The sequence below is a fragment of the Xylaria bambusicola genome, assembly GCF_022495145.1.
Source record: "Xylaria bambusicola strain CBS 139988 unplaced genomic scaffold F5B22scaffold_11, whole genome shotgun sequence".
In the NCBI taxonomy this organism is placed as follows: Eukaryota; Fungi; Ascomycota; class Sordariomycetes; order Xylariales; family Xylariaceae; genus Xylaria; species Xylaria bambusicola.
In genome coordinates, this window is record NW_025953564.1 from 368713 (window position 1) to 390520 (window position 21808).

The window sequence follows — 21808 nt, forward strand, 5'->3', positions numbered from 1 at the left end:
GAGAAAAAAAAAAAATACTGCCAGCATACACACTAATCCGACGAATGAACTCAATTATTTTTATTAATCTGTTGTGGGTATCTTGGACAACGTGAATATCAGAATCTAGGGCGCGAATAATACCCCAGCATGTCTAGCTTGACAAGAAGCTTGTCAATCGTGTTCTCGTCATTGAAGTTCTCGTTCCGCCACTCATCTTCATTCACTAAATCCCGCCTCGTTCCTCTGCCCGTGGATACTGCCTTTTCACCAATTCCATGACAGACAGTAATGAAGACTTCCACTTTCTTCCTGAATTTTTGATAAAGCTCCTGTATTATGACCTGGCTGGCATCGCCCTCCACCTTCCCGCTCACCTCCAGCTGTACCTGCCTGGAGAACCTCAGAATTAGTCTGAAGGTGTCTTCGAGCAATGCTAAGACAGGCTGTTGCCTTTTCCGCAGTAACAGAATATTCATGACGCGGTCAAGCATTTTCTCATGCTCTTCACGCACTTCGTCGGGACTCACCACACGGGCATTTAGCGTGTCCGCGTCCACTCGTGTGAGGTCAGACTGTACTCCGTCAAGCCAGTCTTCAAACTGGAACCATGGCGTGTGTATGCCCGTATCGAAGAAGTATGCGGCTACGGTTTGCACCAAATGCTGAGCCTCAAACCGAAACCGTAACCACACAGCACCCATATTTCGACCTTCGCGCTGCATCCTAGACGTGTCTCGAGAAAGCTGGCCTGTGACATACAACAATCGTAGGACGCGGAGGAGGAGTTTGAAGATCTTATCGTATTTTATCAAGATCACTGGTGTTAGAATCGGCGAGAGCGGGGCTGGGGTCTTGTAGGCTAGCCTCAGGAAATCGAGTGCTTCGAGCGAAGTCGGATCCATACACTTATCGATCTCTTCAGGAGAAAGATCTCGGAGGGCAAAGCTGAGATCGCCTGGAAGGTCGACACCTTCGTTCCTCGATGCGCTTGATTCTCGTGGCATAGGGGGCATGTAGGTATCGCCGAGCACGCCCATCAAGGCTAAGCGTAGCTCTGAGCTCGCAGGTGGCCACGTTTCTCTTCCGTTCATGCGAAGACCCATTATACCCCCGTTCAAAGCAACACCAGCCTGTCTTTCAGCTGTCTCGAGATCCGGATCGAATAATGCATGGGATAACCGGCTGCAGAACATACCGTTCCCTAGAAGTTGAAATTCCTTTTGCACACGTAAATGCCCTCTAAGATCATGGGTACTGAAGAGGAGTCTCATGTACTCGCGATTGATGAGTCTTGCTTGCGATGTTATGAGAGGCCCAAATGAATGGAGTGGAATGAGTGACCAGTGTAGATCAAATGTGGAAGTCGTGGTCTGCGGGTTGTCGGCTTGGTGAACTAGAAGGGTTTGGATCAAAGACGACAGTGCATCTTGGGCAACTGCAATAGGTGGCGCTTGATCCAATGCCTGAATTGACGCCAGAAGCTGCTTCTCAAGATGTGCGCCGTCATTGCCAAACACTCGGAGTATACCTTGCGCCCCAGAGATTATCCTGGCTTCGGGTTCGTTTGGTAGAGTATCTTGAGGTGACTTCCCGAAGATTTTACGTAGCATCGATCCCTCGTATGCCTTCACCTTCTTCTGTACATCGTTGATGGATTCCCAATCGAATAGCCATCTGAGCGCAGGTGGTTTGCTGGAGGCAACGATGTTAACATGACAAAGTGGATGGTCTGGATGATGTGTTCGAAGTAGTCGTAAGTTCTTGCCGGCCTCAAACATGACTACCGCAATATTGGGTGGTATGAAATTCGGCATGCGGGCTTCATCAAGCACATACTCGTGCTCCTCAGTTTCGAACCCAAAGTCATCCACCCTAGATACATCTTCGATTTTAACGAAGCTCTTCCCTGGGCCATCCTTGGTCATTGGGAAAGCTTCCTCCGCTTTCACCCCTATCCACTGCTCAACAAAGTCGACCCAAGGTCCTGTGACTCGCGATAAAATCTCGCACATGAGAACAGGTAGTAACGAGTGATCATTTTCCAGGATCTCAGTCTCATTGAATATTTGGGATAGCACTTGTTCGTCGTTTCTCATCCGGGATATGCTACGGACAAGGTTCCGTAGATAGACTAGCATGGTGTCAAGGGGCTGTACCAGTGACTGCAATTGCAATAGTGACTTCACTTGTTTCCTAAGTTCACCGAATTGCTGTTGGATGGCTAGGAGGAAAGCATCAACGGCTTTGGCTAATGCTATCCTGGCAGCACTAGCTCGCATGCTGTAGGTAAGCTGGACATAAGATGATAGGAAACGGGTTATCGTCCCCAATCTTAGACAGGTACTCTGTATACCTTGGAGGACTTCGGTAGAGTAGCCGGATATTCTCATGTCTTGTACCGCTGGGATGAAGGCAGACTTCCTACCATCCCACACGAAGAAAACCGAGCCCCTTCCGAGTGCGAGCGCGAGCAATGCCTCTAGATATGGATTACTTTGCACAATTAGATGATCTGTATTTTCAAAACCCAGGGGATCATTCTCGTCTCTGATCGCAGCGTCATACCCTAACGGACCAGCCTCCGTAATGAAGAGGGGGGCTTTTTGTGGGACATCAGATGAGAAACCATCCCATGTCTTGTATTCTGCGCTGGCCGTTGGCTGACGATCTCCTTCATGCCATAACTCATCAATGATATGGAGATCATGCAACACAGTGTCGTGCAGTGGTGTTGTGACATCGTTGGAGTCATCACTGTTGTTATCATGGCCATTTAGGTCGGATGGAACGAAACCTTCGGGGATTTGAAAAAACTCATTGCCACTTTTGCGAAAAAGATGAGCATCAGCATCGTTGCTGGGTTGGGTATTCTCAACTTTCAGGCCGAAGAACTGGTCCTCGGGTTGCGAGGGCAATGTTAGCCATTTGGCAGATAGTTCATAATCTGGGAATGCAAAGACATTGGAGAGTTCGTCTTCTGGCATGGCATTCGAAGGCGGTCTGAAAATAACATTATTGGCTCTTCAGTAGACCATGCAGGAGGAAAATGTGATCAAGCGTAAGCTGCTGGTTCATCTTGTAGGCACTTTGTACACATTTCCAAATGATCAAGGTTACTTGAAGGCGCGCACTCAGCAAGCGCCACAAATCAAGGGAATCGCGTCTGCCCCGCGACTTGCTAAGCCACACCACTAGCAGCTGCCATAGCTGATAGCTTCCATCTGAGTGTAGCTTCCTTAGCTATCATCATCATGCCCGAAATCTGCGCCTGCATTTCTACAGGTACCTATTAACCATTACCCAATTCACTTTTCTCTCTCTTTAGTACATCTAATCATCACAGCATAATACAACGTCTTTCTAATCCTGCTCGCATTTTTGCAATCCCTGGACTGAACAATTGATCATTGGAGAATAGCAGGCACAAGCAATCATTATCCGGTTATCATAGATTCTTGATTCTATATTGCACCATTAGAACGGACGGGGCCTTTGATAGGCTAGCTTGTTCACACCAGGCCTGAAGAATATACAACGAAACTACCATATCTAGATCGACCTTGTATCAGCCTGCGGCCATAAGCTATTAATACAATGCCCCCGAAACGGAAGTCCAAAGCTTTCTTAGCCGAGGTCTCGACGCCTAAGGCTTCCGTAGCACCAGCGCAAGATGAAGATGCGATGGATATCGATACCCCTGGGAAGGCTTCCGAGACGCCTCGTGCCACGGATACACCTGTCGCCGCAAAACCAAACCAGCCAACAGAGTCTGAAGTCCTCGGCGACCCCTGGACCGAAGATCAAATTTCGTCGCTGTTCAAAGCCATCATCAAATGGAAGCCCTCCGGTACGTAGGAAGCTCCTGATACTCAGACACCCATTCCTGTACTTGGTCTGATTGGCCTGTTAACAATGCGCTTATTCAAGGCGTGCACAAGCATTTCCGCATGATTGCTATATCTGAGCGTTTACGCAACCACGGGTTTGACCCTGACGTCGAAACGCACACGCGAATACCAGGTATCTGGACGAAGCTCCGCCAGTTCTTCGACATGGAGATGATCGACGAGCGCGACAACTCCTTTGACTACGTTAAGTCGCTAGGCGGGGATGAGGCGCCCGAGGAGATCTACAACGACTTCGATCTGCCACCCAACGACTTCCACGACCTCATGTGGGCGCGCGCCGCAGCCGACGAGAACGAGCCAGACAACTGGAGCGATACGGACGCGGAAGCAGGCTCTTACGGCGGCGCTACAAGGAAAGGGATGCGCAAGCGCAAGCGAGGCGACACCGCCACAGATGCCGCTAGTGTCGCGGGTAGTGCCACGGCCAAGACGAGGCGATCTAGCACGATCGACTATACGGACCGCGACACGCCGGTTGCCAGTAGTCCTGTGACCCGGAGCGCGCGGAGAGCGCGGAGCCAGAAGCGCGCCGCGGCCAAGGCGAAGACGGAGAGCAGCGCTAAGTCAGAGGAGTCCGAACACGACGCTGAAGAGGACGAGGCAGACGAGGACGAGGACGAGGACGAAGACGAAGAAGGAAAAGGAGAAGAAGAAGCCGAAGACAACAACGACGAAAATAGTAGTAGCGAAGAAGAGCACGAAGAGGAGGAGGCCGAGGCCCCTCCCACGCGATCGGGTCGCGGTGGGAGCACGCGCGGCAGAGGTCGCGGTCGCGGGCGTCCCAAGGGAGGGCGCAAGAAAAACTGAACGCTATTGAGATATCCTATGATTTTCTCTGTTTCAGGCACTGACGCTGTAAGGCAGGAACCAGAGGTGACATCATCAGTAGACTCCCACATACACATGAGATGATTACAATTGCATAGGCATGGATTGACGCCAGGCGTTCATGGGTCGGAAAAGATACAATCATCATAGCCACGGCATGCTGTACAAAATAAGTATGTGTCCACAAAAAGCCACAGGGTTTGGCCGGACAGAATTATTCGGATACACGAGTTGGTGTTTTTGTTTTCGTGGCGGCGGGCTTTGGCATTGTTTGAGGGGTCGGCGTCTTGAGATACCCTTTCCAGTTTTGAAGAGGCAAGGGATGAAGCTTTCTGCCGTGTATATCATGAATGCTGTTGTGTGTTTTCACTCCACATCATGGTTCAATTTTGCTATTGAAAACACATTTGATAGACAAGTAGATTATTAATGAATCAAACAAATGAAACCATCAAAGGTGTTTCATAGTATCAGGATGATCATAGGCTAGTTTTCGGTTGGATAAACCGTATGAGATCGAGTGTTTGTATGCAAATTTATTTTGATTACCGCAGAACTAAACTGATGTCATAATACCTGTTTTTCATCAGAAGCAACGGCAGAAACCCATGAGCCTTCCTTATCAAACACCGCATGCCCAAACACCTCTTCCGTAAACCGTCGTGACCTCGAAGCCGGATGATGCAGACAGGTCGGCCCGACACGACCAGCATAGGTGGCGAAATCGTTTACTTCAGCTTCTTCTTGGGTCGGAGCTGGTTGGTGTGACCGCACTTCTTCTTGCGGCAGTTGGTGGCTCGGGGAGGAAGACGGGCGCTATGAGGGAAATCAAAGTTAGTTTATGCCGAACATACTTGGTTAAGTCGCTATCTTGCAATATGACGACCGCGAGAATGATTTGATGGGTGGCAAACATACTAGCACTTGCGGCAGATCATTTTCTCTGGTGATAAAGTTAGTAATCCAAATTTCACAAGGAGCGATGGAATAGAGTACGAACCGCAGTTGAATTTGCTGGCAAGAGCCTTCAAACTGGGCTCAATGATACCGCCACGCAGCCTGAGGACAAGGTGAAGAGTAGACTCCTGTGAAATTCACCTAACATTAACAATTATGCCCTGAATTTTTTTATTCTTGAGGCTGTTCGCCCGTTCTTCGGTGCTTGAACCGCGAGTATTTCTTCTTCAAATAGGGCTGCTCGGGGGTCTGGAAAGGCACACGAACCTTCTGAATGTTGTAGTCGGAGAGAGTTCGGCCATCCTCAAGTTGCTTTCCAGCGAAGATGAGACGCTGCTGATCCGGGGGGATACCCTCCTTGTCCTGGATCTTGCTCTTTACATTGTCGATGGTGTCGGAGGACTCGACCTCGAGAGTGATGGTCTTGCCCGTGAGGGTCTTGACGAAGATCTGCACTGTAACAGGGAGAGGCAGCGGTCAGCGTGTTGTCCAAATAGTCTCCATCGGAATAAGATGACGCCCTTCTCTGAACGAAGTTTGAATTAAAACGGGGTTTGGGGAATGCGTACTTTTGGCTGCTTTTCCTCGTGATGGTTTGTCGTGATGCAGACGAAAATTGAAGCCAAGTCGAATGGTCAATAAGTCAGGTAGTGGTGTGGTGGGGGTTTGGAGTGTGCGCGCGAAGACGTCTGTCAGCCAGCTGGCGGCTGAGATTCTCGCTTGTGTGCGAAATTCCTAATCGATAACACTTTTCATCCACGTGCCCCAGCCCAGGATTCCCGACTTAGGGTACAATAATTGGTACAACAATTATAGCACTTGATGCATAAATTCTGAAAACTAACGCAGGTATGGTTATAGGCATATTATCAACCGGATGTACCTAGATACATAAAGAGAGGTTAGGGATCCCTTGATCTCACATTCTAGACATTGGATGTGTACGGATTCGCCCATCTCATTTGTCCAATAGGTCTTTAGATAGTCCTCAATATCAATTACTGACTCTTTCTTTACCCTTTCCCTTCATTTTGTTGGATGCACCAAAGCTCTATCTGCCTTTCAACTTGCATCGAACCGCGTATCAATGTTGCCAGTGGTATGGCAGCCAGTTCTGCTGCTTTGCTGTACAAGACTTTCGCGGCATCTGGCAAGTCTACCTCCCGGCGCCAAATTGGGCATAGGTTTCTTGGCTCAGTCTTTACATTTTCTGAAAAATCGGTCGTCGCATCGACTACTTCGATTGCTTCACTAAGCTTGTCGTATTTTTCCTTGATTTGATCGCCTTGGCTCTTGAGATCTTCAGATTGGTCTATTGTGGCCGAGCTCCTCTTCTGCTCAAATAGATCTCGTACCCTTTCAGTTGCTTTAGCAGTTATGTCAGCTCGAGGACCGCATAGTACCTTTACTTGGCTGTAACTTACTTTGAGGCTCTCTGTTATGTAGCCACATCCTTTCAAACCAATCCATATAGTCATCAAGCTTCGCCTTATCCATATTCATCACGTCATCGTTCGTAACCTTGTATTCCTCCCCTGGTGTCAAATAACCGTGTTCCTTCACAGGCTTTTCTGCTACTATATTCCGCCAACTTTGCCAGTCAATCTTCGTCTGTCTTGGGTCTAGCTGGCTTATTGGAAGCCGCTCAACTCCATCGAGAGAATAGAGCAATTTCGTGGAGACAACGACCAAGCACATGAGCAAAACTTCAGGATTGTCCATTGTACGTAGCTTCTTATCGCCTTGAGAGGGATAGCAAAACTCCGCTTTGAGGATTTCCCCGATACATTTAGCGGCGATATATACGTCGACTGCGCCAGGTCAATACTTGAACGACGTAATTCCTAGTAAAGGGGTAAGACGAACCTGGTAGAACTAGATCCGTGATGAAACGAAGTATTATGGGAACATAGTTCAGCGGAGGAATTGTCATATCGTAGTTCAATTTGAATGATTTGACCAAGCGCTGAACCGCATTCTGTAACCGTCCAGCTGGGATGTGGTCTCGCACCTGTAACGCAGAATGGAACTCGGGAGGTAAACGATCACGCACGTTGCGAGGTATTCGATTCAGCTGTAGCAAATTAGCATTGCCGGCAATTCTTGGCATGAAACGAGCATACGGCGGATAGAAATTCTAGATCTCCCTTCTGTGCCCAAATATAAAAATCTGCCGTTGAAACTGGTAGTTGTCTAACTAAGCAACCGAGATAGCATAGTGCGAGAGTATCGATGAGTTGCGGTAACGGCCATCGCTTCCGCGCATTCAGCGTGGCCGTTGTTGCATCCGAGAAATCGACATCAGTGGATTCGCCCTGGGAACTGAACCAAGCCGACGAGGCGCCTCCTTCCGACTCGTATCCTTTACCTGCTCTGCCTTCCGTACCGCTCTCGCGCCTCCGCAAAGGTAGATCACGCACACGTAGTGTCCATAGTGCCCTCACCAATTCCGTGAAATCGTCAGGGAAGCCCTGAGTGTCAACAAGCCATTGTACCTGACGGATAAGAATCAGTTGAAGGACCTCGAGGTATAACTCGCGGCCATCGTCACCCGCAAGCTTGACGGCGACTTTGCGACGGGTCTCTTTCTTCTTCCGTGACACGCGACCCTGGGTGCCAAAAGCGTCCTCATCACCCTCATGATTCACAAAACCCTCAAGACGGTGACCATTTCGGCAATACCGCAGGGCATCTTGCGCAAACCATTGGCGAGCGCCACACTCGTCGCATCGTTCGCCGCCCCGGAATTTGTGATACTTTGTCCGAGGCATAAGAATTATTTTGGCATTCAACGTCTTTGGATCACATTGACAGCACAATTAGGCTTACAAAGTGGGCTGGTAAAGATAATAGGCATTTGTGAGTCGATTTGCGTAAGAGGAGACAGGGTTTATTATGGTAGATTAGCTGTAGGTTACAAATTACACCGAGGTTGACAGGTCGCATACGTTATCATTAACACCACGTGCCTAGCACCAACCTCGACAACAAACTGTCAGCGTAAGTATTGGAAGATTGCCAATCGTTCTATTTTACTTTTTTATTTTATTTTTATTTTTGAGATATTAATTTCATCGGAGTAAAAACACAGTTAATTGTGAAGCCGAAATTAGATAGCTACATAACACACATCAACCTTCTGCAGTGAACATCGCAGGGTTTAAATTATACCTACCCAAGTACCTACCTAAGGTAATTATAATGCGTCACAATATGGCATACTCACCTTTTCTCTCAAAATGGTCTTGCTTATCGCAAAAGTCGCTGTCGAGTGGTTTTCAATAGAACATAGCATGGTACTACTATCACTTCGGCATATTCTACCACGTGGTCTTATGGCAAAGGTCTTCGTAGGTACTACATAACATAACCTCGTCAAATCGCCTTGATGAGCAGTTCGGAGCTTCTTAAGGTTTTGTAACTATAGGATTGAACACACAAGCTACACTTATGGAAGTGCATTCTTCGTTGTGAACATATCTAGCTATGGCTAGATGTCAAAGTCAGATGAATACCTGATGTGTCTTCATTGGCATTCATGACGAATCGCGAGACGTGATATAGTGCGTCCAGATTCCAAACTCCCAGTTACTCGGTTTGAGCGCTTTGCTTCATACATCCTGGAGAGTTTTAATCATCCTTTCGTTCCCTAAGTTCGACCTTAGTCGCTTGGACGATGTTCATGGCATGAGTGAGAGTGATAACTATAATCTGTTAATGCTTCTGTATGAATTGGTCGAGCAAGAAACACTTACGAATGTCCTTGCTGTCATCTAGAATGGCTCCCTCATCCGAGTCTACCAGGTCTTTCAAGACGTAGTTACCGAGCTCATCATTGGGCACCTTGTGCTCACGGCTCTCATCGCCAGTCTCAAGATCCTGCAAGACAAAGAAGTGGTCATCTCCTCCACTTTTGTCGAGCTCGACGTATACCTGAATAGAATGACATGTTATTCTCATAGTTCGTTCTTCTAGCGAAGTCGAGTTTTTACATACAAGAGACTTCTTCTCAACCTTAATGTTGGGAACATCCATGTTGTGGGTGGAAGGGCAAAGATCTTCGTATTTCTTCCCGTTGAAGATATCTGTCGCAACAAGGTGGACCTTGGCGTGGCCGTGCTTGCCAGTCTTAGAGGTAGACATGTCGACAATCTTGCAAGGACGTCCCTTGATGACGACAAGCCCGTTCTTGCGGAGGGCCGAGCATTGTGTGGGAGTGGTTAGAGAGGCGTCGGCACCACCGGTGGTGAACTCGTAATCCTGCTGGACGGGATGTTAGTGGCAAGTCTACGAAGCTTGCAATGTGATTCTGAATGAAATGTTCTGCCAATGGCGACTCAAAAGACAGTGCGGGGTTGCTGCTCTGGGCATGAATTGGCGATTAGATGCCCTTGTCGCGTGGAGGACGGGAATATTCAGATCCAAGTGCGGGGGTGGTCGATCGGTCTGCAGTATGTGTGTGCTATTCAACAACAGAATGACTCACCTCTTCAGCCATTGTGATAGAAGAGTTGTGCTGGTATGGGCGCGGAGGAGGGGAAGTGATGCACAACTGGAGAAGTGACAAGCTGGAAAAAAGATTGAGTGGGAGATGAAGATGGAAGAGGAGGAGGAGGGGTCGAAGTTGGTGCGGAAGTCTTATTATTTTCCAAAAAAAATACTCCTGTGAAAAGCTGGTTTCTCATTTGCCGGAACTTTAGTATCTAGATCCACAAGACGTAGGTACATTCAGTTGTACTGTAGGTACTTCCATTGATTCGCCTGCCTGGGTCTCGTGGGGGTTGAGCAGGCGGATACATTGAGATTTGCCTATGTACCTCTACTGTACTATGTATGTAGGTACATATGTATCTACTTATAGTTCTCTTATAACCTGCCTGCTAGTTATAACTTGCTTGATTATAATAACAAATCATTCCAGGGCGAGCAGGGCAATATGAATGACAAGCAGATCACTTATGTAGAATTATTTGACATCTGATTGACTGTTTCTTACATAGGTAGACTTGCTACGCTGTTACCCGCATAGGTAAGTACATATGTATCTTGTTCATTAGAGCTCAGTGGGTAGGTAGATACATCTAGTGGTTACGCAGGGACCTACATCCATGTGTTAGGTAGGTACATACATATCCAAGGAACTGTTCTCCGTATGTACCTAGGTATGCTTTAGACCGATCCTGTCAGGGTTTGAAGAAAGATCTGGATCTAACCTGGAACTTGGATGTTTCTCGGTTTGGAAATTTTGACTCATTTTATCATCATCCGATTTAGGTTTGTGTGATGTAGGAGAAACGTAGGACAAATGCCCAAAACCTAAATCTTCGAGTCACAGCGTTGGGATTTATAGTCGCAGCAACGAGGTAAGGGACGTGGATGAGATCCATGGATGCAGGCAAGATTGACTCTAATTGGTACCTATATGGAATTCTTTGGGCGGCCCAGTATCTTAAAATCTCCGTACCTACTCGTCGCATATCAGGTATCCTTTCTATCTCACCTGAGCAGCTTCTACAGTAAGTTCTGCCCAGGTCCCTACCAACTGTACATACATATATACATACATACATACCTACATTATACCTAGGAGGTATGTATGTAGGTAGGTATGCATACTTAAGTACCTATATCTGCTTGGACTTGGTACCCTGCCCTGGCTCAGAGAACCCGCAGGGACCTGGGGAAGGGGGAGAATCTATCCCAGCTCCCGCCTATCTTATCAGCAATCTATCTAGTACCTACTTAGACTAGTGTACTTATCTAATCAACTAATCCGCTTTTGCTTCTACATAGTAATAGTACCTATACCTAGATACCTGTAGGTAACCCCTACCTGTGAGTCTGAGCTACCTCCTACATACATACCTACCGTAGCTTACATGTCTTCATTTACATGCCTACTTAGGGGGTATGTATGGAAGTTCGTCCGAGGTCCTCTTGCAAAGCAAACTTCGAAGCGCGATCGCGACCTAGATTCGTTCATTATCTTTTGAGACCGCTAGAAAACACCTAAAAATTACGACTGGGTTTGCAATTCGACCATCCATGTATCTTTGATTCGAAGTTTGATTGGAATAAACCGTTTCATACTACCAACTTAGCATCGGACGCCCAACCCTGAGATGAACCAGTGCTATTGCCGAGTAGGCGAGTCATAGGTGCTGGGAAAAGAATGTGGCTCGATCGTCTGGCCGGGGCGCCATCGCCATCGCCCTCTCAAACCTCCAGTCGTGCCTATTCTCCAGCGACACGGAGGCCTTCGAGTGGTCTCGGCCCCTATCTGACCTCCCAACAACGCCCTGGTCTCTCGCCGAGATCATCTTCCCTCTCCCTTGCGTCTACCGACTCGTCTGCCTCGACTGTTTTAGCTTCCTCCCGGCGGGCCACTGGCTCCAATCTCAAACAAACTACCACTGCTTATGCTGGACCAGATCCTGTTGATGTTTTGGGGGCCCTACTAAGCGGGAGCTTTGTACCGGGTTCACCTCCAACATCTGATCACTCACCAAATTTAACCACCTTGATAACATCAGAAGACTTGGCTGCTACATTCGACTTTGGAACATTGTCTCTGCGCTCGCTAGCCCTGTCGGACGAACCTCGAGCTGTATATACGGACAAGAAGAGACAAGAATCAAATGTAGAGCGTAGGTTTTTATGAGATTGCGGTGTGGTGTCCCTCTTGCTAACATGAAATACTAGATGAGATTGCGAAAGCTAAATTCGAAGACTTACACCAATCGATTCAAGCCTGTGACGAAATTCTTGCGTCTGTTGAGATTAACCTTGCGAGTTTCCGAAATGATCTGGCTGCAGTTTCAGCTGATATCGAAACCCTTCAAGCGAGGTCGGCAACTCTCAACGTTAGACTTGAGAACCGCAAAGCTGTAGAAAAGGAGCTGGCGCCTGCTGTTGAAGATATCAGCATTTCGCCCATCATTGTAACCAAGATAGCAGACGGTCACGTTGACGAGGCATGGGTCAAGGCTCTAAACGAAATCGACAAGAGAGAAACTGCATACAAGAGGAGCGATTCAGGCTTGGAGCAGAACAAAGGATTGCAGGATCTTGGCCCTCTGTTAGAAAAGCTGGTGCAAAAAGCTATCGAGCGGATCAGAGATTTTCTGGTTGCGCAAATCAAAGCCCTCCGGTCCCCTCATATAAATGCACAGATCATTCAGCAACAGAATTTTCTCAAGTTCAAGGACCTCTTCACATTTTTACACAGACATCAGTCTACCTTGGCAAATGAGATATGCCTCGCGTACATGAATACTATGAGATGGTATTATATAAATCAGTTCACACGATACGAGAATGCTTTGAAGAAAATCAAACTTCACGTATTGGATAAATTGGATGTATTGGGCAATGAAGACATATCACGTAGAGGTGCTGTGCTTTCAAGCTCGAGGATAGCTGGACCGCCTCATGATGCATTCAGTCTAGGCCACCGTATCGATATTCTCCGCACTAGCAATCAAGCTGCGATATCCTCTTATTTGGCCGAGGAAGATCAATCCACCCACTACCTTGAGACTCCCTTTCGCAATTTCAATCTTGCTCTCATCGACAACGTGACATCAGAGTACTCATTCCTTGCATCGTTTTTCTCCCCTGCCTTGAGCTATTCCACCATTTCTCGCCACTTTGCCTATATATTTGAGCCCACATTACAACTCGGACAAGCGTTGACAAAAAACCTGGTAGCAGAGACATACGACGCTCTTGGACTCCTTCTGTCTATTCGTCTCAACCAACACTTTCAGTTTGAGCTCCAACGGAGAAAGATACCAGCTGCCGAAGGATATATCAACGGCACCGCTATGCTACTCTGGCCACGTTTGCAGTTTGTGATGAATGCACATTGCGAGTCAATTCGAGCCCTAACCACTGCACTACCAACGCGGCCACCAGGCAAGGCCGACCAGGCCAAATTGTCTACAGCACCTCACGTCACTACGCAGCGATTCGGGCAACTACTTCACGGGATTCTTTCCATGAGTACCGAAGCTGGGGATGATGAGCCTGTTGTTACGAGCCTGAGGAGACTGAGAAGCGAGTTGGAGGCCTTTCTGACAAAACATAGCACAGCCTTTGGCACGGACAAGAGAAAGCGCGAGCGATTCCTGTACACTAATTACAGCCTGATATTGACCATCATCAGCGATGTCGGTGGCAAGCTAGCGAGCGAAGAGCAGGAGCACTTCGAAGGGTTGAAAGCGGCGTTCCAAGAGGCGGCATAAGTGATTAGTGTTTTTCGTCGGTGATTAGCGATTTAACTCTTATGAGTCAATGAATGTGATAGATAACGTCATGTGTATGCGAAGATAAAAAATCGAACTTGACAAATGTATTCTGTCTTTGGATGTACCGCTTTCTTTTTACTATTCGTAAACCAATCCCTCTACAACAAATGAAGCAGTGACCCAAGGGAAAAAACACGTGATTTATTTAAAAAGGCACATCTATTTTCTTCCGTAAGAACTAAACAGTTAAGTAAAAGAAAGTAAAAATAAATCAATAACTTTTCAGTTTCTAATAAATCTAGTCATCCATGCCGCGAGGCCAGCCCAGGCGGGAGTCTTCCGCAAATATATAGCACCCACGCCAACGAGAATCGTAAAGAGTAGGGTGCGATTCGCCCATACGGTTTGCACCATCTTCTGCTGTCGCTCGGCCCAGCGCAGCTCGCGGACCTGTTTTTTGAACAGCTCCTGCCCGTCCCGCAGACTCTGACGGCTGAGGGCCTTGGGGTCGCGCGTCGTCTTCAGCACGCTGGCGCTGGATATGTGCCTCCACGAGCGCAGGGACTCCGGCGGGTGTCTGTCGAAGAGGAGGGCGGCCTCGGTGATGACGGCCTCGAGATCGAGGTCGGGTGGGAGCTTGGACAGCGTGAAGTGGAGCATGTCAGGCTCCTCGTGCTCGAGTAGCTCGTCGCGCCGGCGTAGGACGATCTGGGTGAAGACGTAGATGCTGAAAACCTGCTCGCGGGCGATCAGGGCATCGAAGAGGCGCGCGATGTCGCTGTACCGCTGCACATTGTGTGCGAACATGGTCAGCGTATCCGAGAGCGCGAAATACGGCTCGTTCCGCGAGAGGTGTTGGAAGAGCGACTCGTCCACGGCGCGCAGCAAGTCCGGGATCAGACGGAGCTGCACGATCGCTGGCGCTAGCGTGGGCAGCATGAAGTCACGGATCCGCAGCACAGAGAGTCGGGACATGGCTGGTGCCCGTAAGCCAGCGGGAAGCACGAGAAGGAGCACTTGACAGATATCATGGTAACCTTGGAAGTAGCAGAGATATGGCTGCTCACGAAGCACTTGTTTAATGAGATCCGAAAGCTCGGATTTCTTCTCATCAAGCTGGGCTTGCGAGTTATCTAGTGCGGAATCGTTAATTGCGTGAACATAGGTATTGTCAGTCTATAGGACGTACCATTTGGGTAGTAGACAAAGCTCCTATCGACATCTAATTTGACTTGCTCTTCATCCCGGTGTCGTGGTAGCTGCCTCCACGAACCAGAAGCCTCTGTAGATCCATTGATAATCTCATTGGCATCAATGCCGAGCAATACTGGCCCTGTGAGGCGAGTTTAGTATTGGAAACATGTACATTTCTGCAGGCGAAGAGGAGGCGGGCCAGTTGACTTACACGCCTGACTTCGTAGCTGGTCCGACAGAAAGCCACCTGGCCCTATGGCTAAGACCCTCAGCTCTTCGATATCATGCCGTTCACAAGCACTCAAAATCCGGGCTTCCTCGTATTCGCTGGCTGATACAGAAGACTCCGTATCTGCTTGGCTTTCTTCGGGATGTTGGTGTTCTTCGGTTGAAGCCATATGGTTGCAGGTGATGAGCCCACGCTCAGCCTCGCGACAAGTGGGTCTTACCAGCGACAGAGCCTGGCGTGTCACTTATGACTTATGGGGGCGGCTCTGCACCTCAGCGTTATGTAATCTGGACAGTGTCGGAGATGAGGATGTTATGCGATGGATAACAGATGACCCTGTTTAGGCTACATTTGATGGCCGGCGAGTAGCTAGGTAATAGAAACGAAATCGACCGTCTTTCGTTTTTCCCGATTCCTCGCACGTATCTCTCTTCCCTTCTCTTCTTTTTCTAAGATTTTAAGATAGCTGGCGTCATTGACGCAGATACCCAGGCGATTAAACTCGAAGTTAGACGGTCGTAATCAAAAGGGACAGCGAAGTCCAAGGTAGCGGGAGCGAAGTAAGCTTCTGCATCTGGTGAATGAGCCTCGCAGAGCCTTCTCATTTCCAACACGACTTCTTGCTTCTTATAGAAAAAGTAGGCACATTGAGAGATGAGTCTCATGTGAGAAGGAGCAATGCCTAAAGAGGCCACTTACAAGCCTATGCACGGGCCAAGTATATGGATATCTCTTTGAAGAATATCTACCTAGGTGCCTATATGTAGGTAGTCATTTACTGGATATTTGCAGATAGAGGAAGCCTCTGTACAAGCCCGGTTCCGGTACCTAGTACTGAGTCGACTGTGATGCAATACAATTGCCCACGTTTGTATTAGCCTTATTAAGAATGGGAATCTCGGATATTGGGAGCTATTATCTACCATTATTCCTTAGAAATTTACAAGGCTTACTAATTTTGGTACAGAAATGCCTTACATTTGTATGGTACATGTAGATAGCGAGGGTAGTACATGTGAGGTACCTCTAGCTATGTAGATGTGGGTGCATAAGTATGCATATAAGGCATAAGTTTGATATCGAAGATCCGTCTGAGCAAAGACTGGGGTACGTACCTACTACGTACATGTAGATAGGTATCTAAGTACATCTCACTTCCTGAAGGTGCTGAGTACGCCTCACTTCAAAGTTGATGGTGTAAGTAGCGGGCACGCGTTGGCAATTTACTGGCATCAAGGTGCAGCAATGCCATCTATCCTGTCTTTATAGGTGCGACTTGTCTTGAGCCTCGATTCAGTCTGGCAGCTGCTAGGTATTCTGCGCTCCAGCCTGTCGGATCTCGCCCCGCCTCCTCTGGGACCTGTCGACATATTGTGACTGTGACGTATCATAAGTCGAACTTCTCGGGTTATGTCGATACATGATGATGCAGTGCCTTCTCTTACTCAAAGACCCAACGAACAACTCGAAGGGACAGAGCAGAGTTCTGCACAAGAGCTAGGGTTCGATTCAATTGGAAGTTACACTTAACTGCCTCGTCTTCGTCTAGCTGCCTCGAAGCTGGAAAGCCAACTCGTATTGCAATTTTGGGCCCGACTTGTCGGGCGCTGACAGTCCAGCTTGCCGCAGTCCTTTCCCTCTCTTTGCCACTTCTCTTCTCCTCCTTTTTTGTGCTCAAGGACAGCAGCCAACCCGAGTAGGATCTCCATCGGGCACGCGTTACTGGCACCCGCCTAATCAAGAATCCCCAATACGTATCCTATCTGAGACGGCGCAATGGCATCTCTCCAGACTCATGTCTTGGTCGACGATGAATGGGTGACCCGTACCGTAACCGCTGAGGAACTCATTGGGATGGCGTCCCATTCTCGTACTAAATCGGCGGTGCCGTCGTCTCCGAAAGTGCCAAAGTGTGGCATTCTTACTAAAACAGCCATTGAAAGCCCCGTTATCCGCTGGGTTTTTCCCGCGCAGCTACGGTCGTTCCGCTACAATGACGTAGCTTTAGTAGGGGTATGTTTTGATTTTTTTTATTCCTTTGTTATTCTATCTAAACTCCCTCTGGGAAATGATATTTACGGCTCTATCTGGCTTTGAATCACTCATCCTGATACCCAATGCACCATGGGTTTAAATTCTAGCTAGTCGAGGATGTCTGAAGAAGGCCGTTGCTAACAATAATAGGATCAATTTGTTCAAATCTCCGAACTTGGCCCAGATGGCCAATTGAAATCTGTTACCCGGAAAGTATACACTTGCTCGAAGCTCCGGAAATGCCAGGTTATAGGGGCTCATGACTACCTAAGAAAACGCAACCAGGATGTCAAGGCTAGCCGTCACCAAACCAGCGACGATGTCTCAACTTCTTTGCTCGGAGATATGGAATTGTTCCAGCAGGTACTCGTATTAGTGCTCTCTAATGGCCAGCTTGAGTTTCTGTTCATGAGCGAAAACAGAAATGGTGGCTGGGACTTCGTCTCATCAAAGCATCATATTTCTAGTGGAAAACTGGTAGATCCAGGGTTTCACATGACGGTCAGCCCCGATTGGCAATACATGTCTCTCGCTTGCTCCGAAAATCTATTCATCGTATATCAGCTGGATTCAATAGAAAATCTTCGCAGAAAGTTTAGCGAGGGGCTACCCATACAGCCCATTAGATCAGTACAGGCACGAGCAGTGAGGGGTGTTATTCACAAACTTGAATTCCTTTACACTGACTCAATAAACGCATCCCATGTTGTCTTGTCCACTATAATCGCACGATCGGGGGTGCTCAGATTAGCCATCTACCAATGGGAGGATTCCGAGTCGTTGCAAGATGCGCTGAACGATGAAATTACAGGTATTAGACTCGATGTAACCGCTGGGCTCCCTGTGCTGATTATACCGTTGACTATTGGTTGTCAGTTTTTACTCATAACGGAAAGATCTATGAGAATATGCTCAGAAGTCCTTGGTGGCTCTCCGACTTTCGCTGATTTTCCATTGGCGCATAAAGATGCCACCGATTGGCACTATGGCACTCGCCCTCCAATGTGGATAGCTTGGACACGGCCGTTGCGAGAGGAGTCCTACCACGCAGCTACTGACCTCATATACTTAGCTAGAGAAGATGGCTGGATAAATCTTCTAGAGATCAATGATTATGGTATCGAGTCGAGTTTATACATGGGCCCGCTAGAATGCAACATCGATTCTTCATTTGCCGCTCTCAGCTCATCTCATGGAGATATTATTGTGGCAAGTGGAAATCATGGCCACGGAAAAATTTGGATCGTAAGTTGTGCTGGTCTGTCCCTTTCTACTACTCCAAGGTCAGGCTAACTCTATCCCTTTGCTCAGCTGGAAGCAAGACGTGATCCCAAGCGTATCGGTCAACTGCTTAATTGGTCACCTACAGTTGACATGTTATTGACAAAGCCTGAGAAACTTTCAAAACGACCGTCCTCAACTGAGAAAGGTACGAGTAGTGTGTCAGCCTCAGGGCGGATATTTGCTTGCTCTGGCAGAGACCGATCTGGTGCTATTGTCGAGCTACGTTATGGGATTGAAGGCAAGATTGGCCTGGATCTCTTGTATACCTCGCCCATTAAAAGGTGCTGGGCGGTCCCCAGCTTGGATTCTGCAACACGAGGAGGGTTCTTTATGCTACTCGCGCTTCCGGAAAATTCAGCCGTTCTACATATCTCACAAGATCTCTCTGAGGTATCCGAGAAAGATCATGGTGAAGTAATGTTTGACCTTCTCTCGACTACACTCGCGGTCCATGTGTCTAGGGACACTGTGATCCAAGTAACGACTATGCATGCGACAATTATATCTCCACATGGCTGGTAAGGCAACCGATTCTAATTTGAAGTTTTCGTACTGATTGACTTCCTGCACCGACAGTTATCAACATAGGTTCGATATGATCGAGGATCAATTAGCGACTATAACAGATGCTGCCATAGCCGATGAGACCATTGCTTTATCAATCTACTCACACAACACTTTCAAATTAATTGCATGTCGTTTCGATGAAGCTAGATTTGTATCACATAAAACCCTCGACCTGGACGGTGAAGTCACAGCCCTGTCTATGGCTACGTTCTCCTTTGGAGTTTGCATTCTGGTTGGCATCTCGCAAAGGGACTCGTCGACTTTGGCCATATTTTCCATCCAATGGGACGAACATGGGATGCAAATACCAACTAGCAGTCAGCGAGGTAAGATACCCCAAACTATATGTCTAGCATTAACCCGCTGCTTACCATTATGTAACTAGAACCAATATTCTTAACATTGAGGGAGGGTAAAGACGCCGAATCCATGACAGTCAATGCTGTGACTAGCATAACATGTGTCGGCAATGATAACATAGTGGTTGGTATGAGAAATGGGGAAGTTCTCACAATATGCCCAACGGGCGATCGTCAGCCTGAGCATGGCTTCATGGTAATCAGAACAAATCATTTCGGAATGTCCCCAGCCTACGTGTTCACTGGGCCAGTCCTGGCCACCGGTCCATCGAGTCTCGTCTGTAACGATACAGGAATTGCCATCGTGAAAGAACCAGTTGAATCCCCCAAGCAAGGCTATTTTGAGCAAATTTTCCAAGTTTGGCTAACCGACGCTAATGAGCCGCATTTACCATCCCCCATAGTACATTCTGTCACAGGATTGCACCAAATACCGGGCTACGACAGCTCAACATGGGCTATGATTTCTGGGCCACGTATATATATAACAGAATTACAACCCTGTCCTGAACCAGTTCCCCGGTACCTACCCCTTGGAGGTACCCCTAAAGCGATGCTATACTCGGAGCCACTGGATGCGCTCGCAACTGTGGTTGTGAAGAGTGGCATCTATTCTTTACATTTCCTCGACCCTACGACAGGAATTGACCTATCTCGCCCATTAAAGAAAATCCAAAACTCTGACGATGGGTATGCAGAGGTCGACTACATAACCTATCTAGGCAGTTCAGACATCAAAATCTCCTCTTTACTAAAATGGCGGTATGAGCGCGATGGGTATTCCTACGAGTGGTTTGCCATACTGGCTAGATCGAGAGAAAACCAAGGACTCCTTTTGGTCGTCTCGGCAGAGAAAGAGAAAGAAGCGGCCATCGGAAACACGGAAACCCCACGTCGAATCCGCTTCTGGACTATGATCTATAAGAAATTCAAGGACGCATTGCGATTGGGGGCAACCGACGAAAACGGGCTGTTTGTGAACTTCAATACAACCATCGAGTATTATGTTGTTCGGGACAAGAAATTCAAATGTGCCATGTCATATGAGCTTCCATCACCAGCTACAAGTTTAGAAGTGGTTGAGGGACATTTGCATGCCCTTACTACCCACCATTCTCTCATCGTGCTTGATTACAAGTCCGAATCTGCCCTCACAACCGAGCGGATGATCCGGCTGCACACAGATGAACTCTCTCGTAACGGGCTTGACTCAATTAGTGTATCTCTACCTACTGCTCCAGAACGACAACAACGTCTAAGCTTGGTCTCAGATCCTATGTGCGGCGTCTATGGATTGTGGCCGCCAGGCAAACCCATGTGCACTACTAGTTTGCAATTGATCTTCCAGGCACATTTAGGGGCATCGATTCGGAAGTTTGTCTATGGGTTCAGTCAACCACCTTGGACTCGGGATCAACCTCGATACGCCCGTTTACGGTGCCTGCCATCTCAAAACAGCATACTTGGCATTGCGATAGATGGGTCGGTGACACAACTATCGATTCTTGACGAGGATGCCTGGCGGCTGTTGGAATTCATTCAAAGTCAACTGCTACTCGCGTTAGAGGAACCCTACCCCACCCGTCATGATGGTGTAGGGGACCCTCGGCTGTACACAACCCTTATTCCTGCGAGCAAAGGGCACGTCAATGGAGATGTGTTGCAGGGTTGTGTTGAGAACAGATCCCTGGCACAGGTAATCTCAAATTCACAGCAACTGGTCGAGCTCCAGGGGCTACTCGCGCCGTTCGGACTAGTCAATACGGAGTTGGAAAATCTGTCTGCGACGGACAGCACACTCCTGATTTACCAGTACACTTATGATCTCTTAAATTATTACCTTGCTTCTGCGATATGAGGGTGCTATTCGGAAACTACAGACTTCTCGTCTTTATCTCACGCAATGGAAGGGCTAATTGTCGCTCACTCACGGGGATTTCTGTACTTAGTCAGTCGGCCAGCAAATACGCTGGGGAGGTTGTGAAGGACTGTCGATATCAAGGCTTGACTGAAGGTACTATAATATGCTCATGTCAATAATATGGCTACGGTATGTCAATCGTATTTGCTTTTCTCCTCGTATCTGCGTTAGTGATAGTATTTAAATATCCACTACCTTAAGTACCTACATACTTAGGTACCTAGGTGTAAGGTACCTATGTAGGTCGAAGTATGTATCTCCCTGTAAGAATAGAGACAACCTGGAATGGATACTTA

The 21808-nt window shown here is 47.9% G+C and overlaps 8 protein-coding genes across 8 annotated transcripts; 3 read left to right on the plus strand and 5 right to left on the minus strand.

Annotated features, from left to right (window-relative positions):
- Positions 1-19: 19 nt before the first annotated feature.
- F5B22DRAFT_598371 (Spc97/Spc98 family protein) lies at positions 20-3090 on the minus strand. Its single transcript, XM_047974361.1, has one exon. The coding sequence runs from the start codon at positions 2964-2966 to the stop codon at positions 99-101; it is 2868 nt and encodes a 955-aa protein (XP_047832803.1). The 5' UTR covers positions 2967-3090; the 3' UTR covers positions 20-98.
- A 44-nt stretch (positions 3091-3134) lies between these two features.
- Positions 3135-4780, plus strand: F5B22DRAFT_51766 (chromatin modification-related protein EAF7-domain-containing protein). The gene is made up of 2 exons (XM_047972596.1): positions 3135-3829; positions 3910-4780. The coding sequence occupies exons 1-2, from the start codon at positions 3577-3579 to the stop codon at positions 4695-4697; spliced, it is 1041 nt and encodes a 346-aa protein (XP_047832804.1). The 5' UTR covers positions 3135-3576; the 3' UTR covers positions 4698-4780.
- Positions 4781-5256: 476 nt separating this feature from the next.
- F5B22DRAFT_51806 (ubiquitin-60S ribosomal protein L40 fusion protein) lies at positions 5257-6477 on the minus strand. The gene is made up of 4 exons (XM_047972604.1): positions 6245-6477; positions 5943-6130; positions 5637-5803; positions 5257-5534 (listed from the first exon to the last, which is right to left on the minus strand). Coding segments are annotated over exons 1-4 (444 nt in total). The 5' UTR covers positions 6246-6477; the 3' UTR covers positions 5257-5446.
- A 42-nt stretch (positions 6478-6519) lies between these two features.
- Positions 6520-8598, minus strand: F5B22DRAFT_598378 (uncharacterized protein). The gene is made up of 4 exons (XM_047974362.1): positions 7799-8598; positions 7542-7749; positions 7100-7486; positions 6520-7041 (listed from the first exon to the last, which is right to left on the minus strand). The coding sequence occupies exons 1-4, from the start codon at positions 8444-8446 to the stop codon at positions 6689-6691; spliced, it is 1596 nt and encodes a 531-aa protein (XP_047832806.1). The 5' UTR covers positions 8447-8598; the 3' UTR covers positions 6520-6688.
- A 707-nt stretch (positions 8599-9305) lies between these two features.
- On the minus strand, positions 9306-10173 carry F5B22DRAFT_644533 (translation initiation factor eIF5A; the record flags this gene model as incomplete). The annotated part of the gene is made up of 4 exons (XM_047978439.1): positions 9306-9379; positions 9431-9608; positions 9672-9938; positions 10162-10173. The coding sequence occupies 4 exons, from the start codon at positions 10171-10173 to the stop codon at positions 9306-9308; spliced, it is 531 nt and encodes a 176-aa protein (XP_047832807.1).
- A 1185-nt stretch (positions 10174-11358) lies between these two features.
- F5B22DRAFT_51875 (Sac2 family-domain-containing protein) lies at positions 11359-14064 on the plus strand. The gene is made up of 2 exons (XM_047972607.1): positions 11359-12322; positions 12378-14064. Exons 1-2 carry the CDS (start codon positions 11848-11850, stop codon positions 13919-13921), a joined length of 2019 nt encoding a protein of 672 aa, XP_047832808.1. The 5' UTR covers positions 11359-11847; the 3' UTR covers positions 13922-14064.
- F5B22DRAFT_598386 (rab-GTPase-TBC domain-containing protein) lies at positions 14045-16017 on the minus strand. The gene is made up of 3 exons (XM_047974363.1): positions 15330-16017; positions 15114-15257; positions 14045-15057 (listed from the first exon to the last, which is right to left on the minus strand). The coding sequence occupies exons 1-3, from the start codon at positions 15514-15516 to the stop codon at positions 14207-14209; spliced, it is 1182 nt and encodes a 393-aa protein (XP_047832809.1). The 5' UTR covers positions 15517-16017; the 3' UTR covers positions 14045-14206.
- Positions 16018-16458: 441 nt separating this feature from the next.
- Positions 16459-21799, plus strand: F5B22DRAFT_598388 (mono-functional DNA-alkylating methyl methanesulfonate N-term-domain-containing protein). The gene is made up of 5 exons (XM_047974364.1): positions 16459-17360; positions 17532-18626; positions 18693-19183; positions 19242-19558; positions 19618-21799. The coding sequence occupies exons 1-5, from the start codon at positions 17124-17126 to the stop codon at positions 21447-21449; spliced, it is 3972 nt and encodes a 1323-aa protein (XP_047832810.1). The 5' UTR covers positions 16459-17123; the 3' UTR covers positions 21450-21799.
- The last annotated feature ends 9 nt before the right edge of the window (positions 21800-21808 follow it).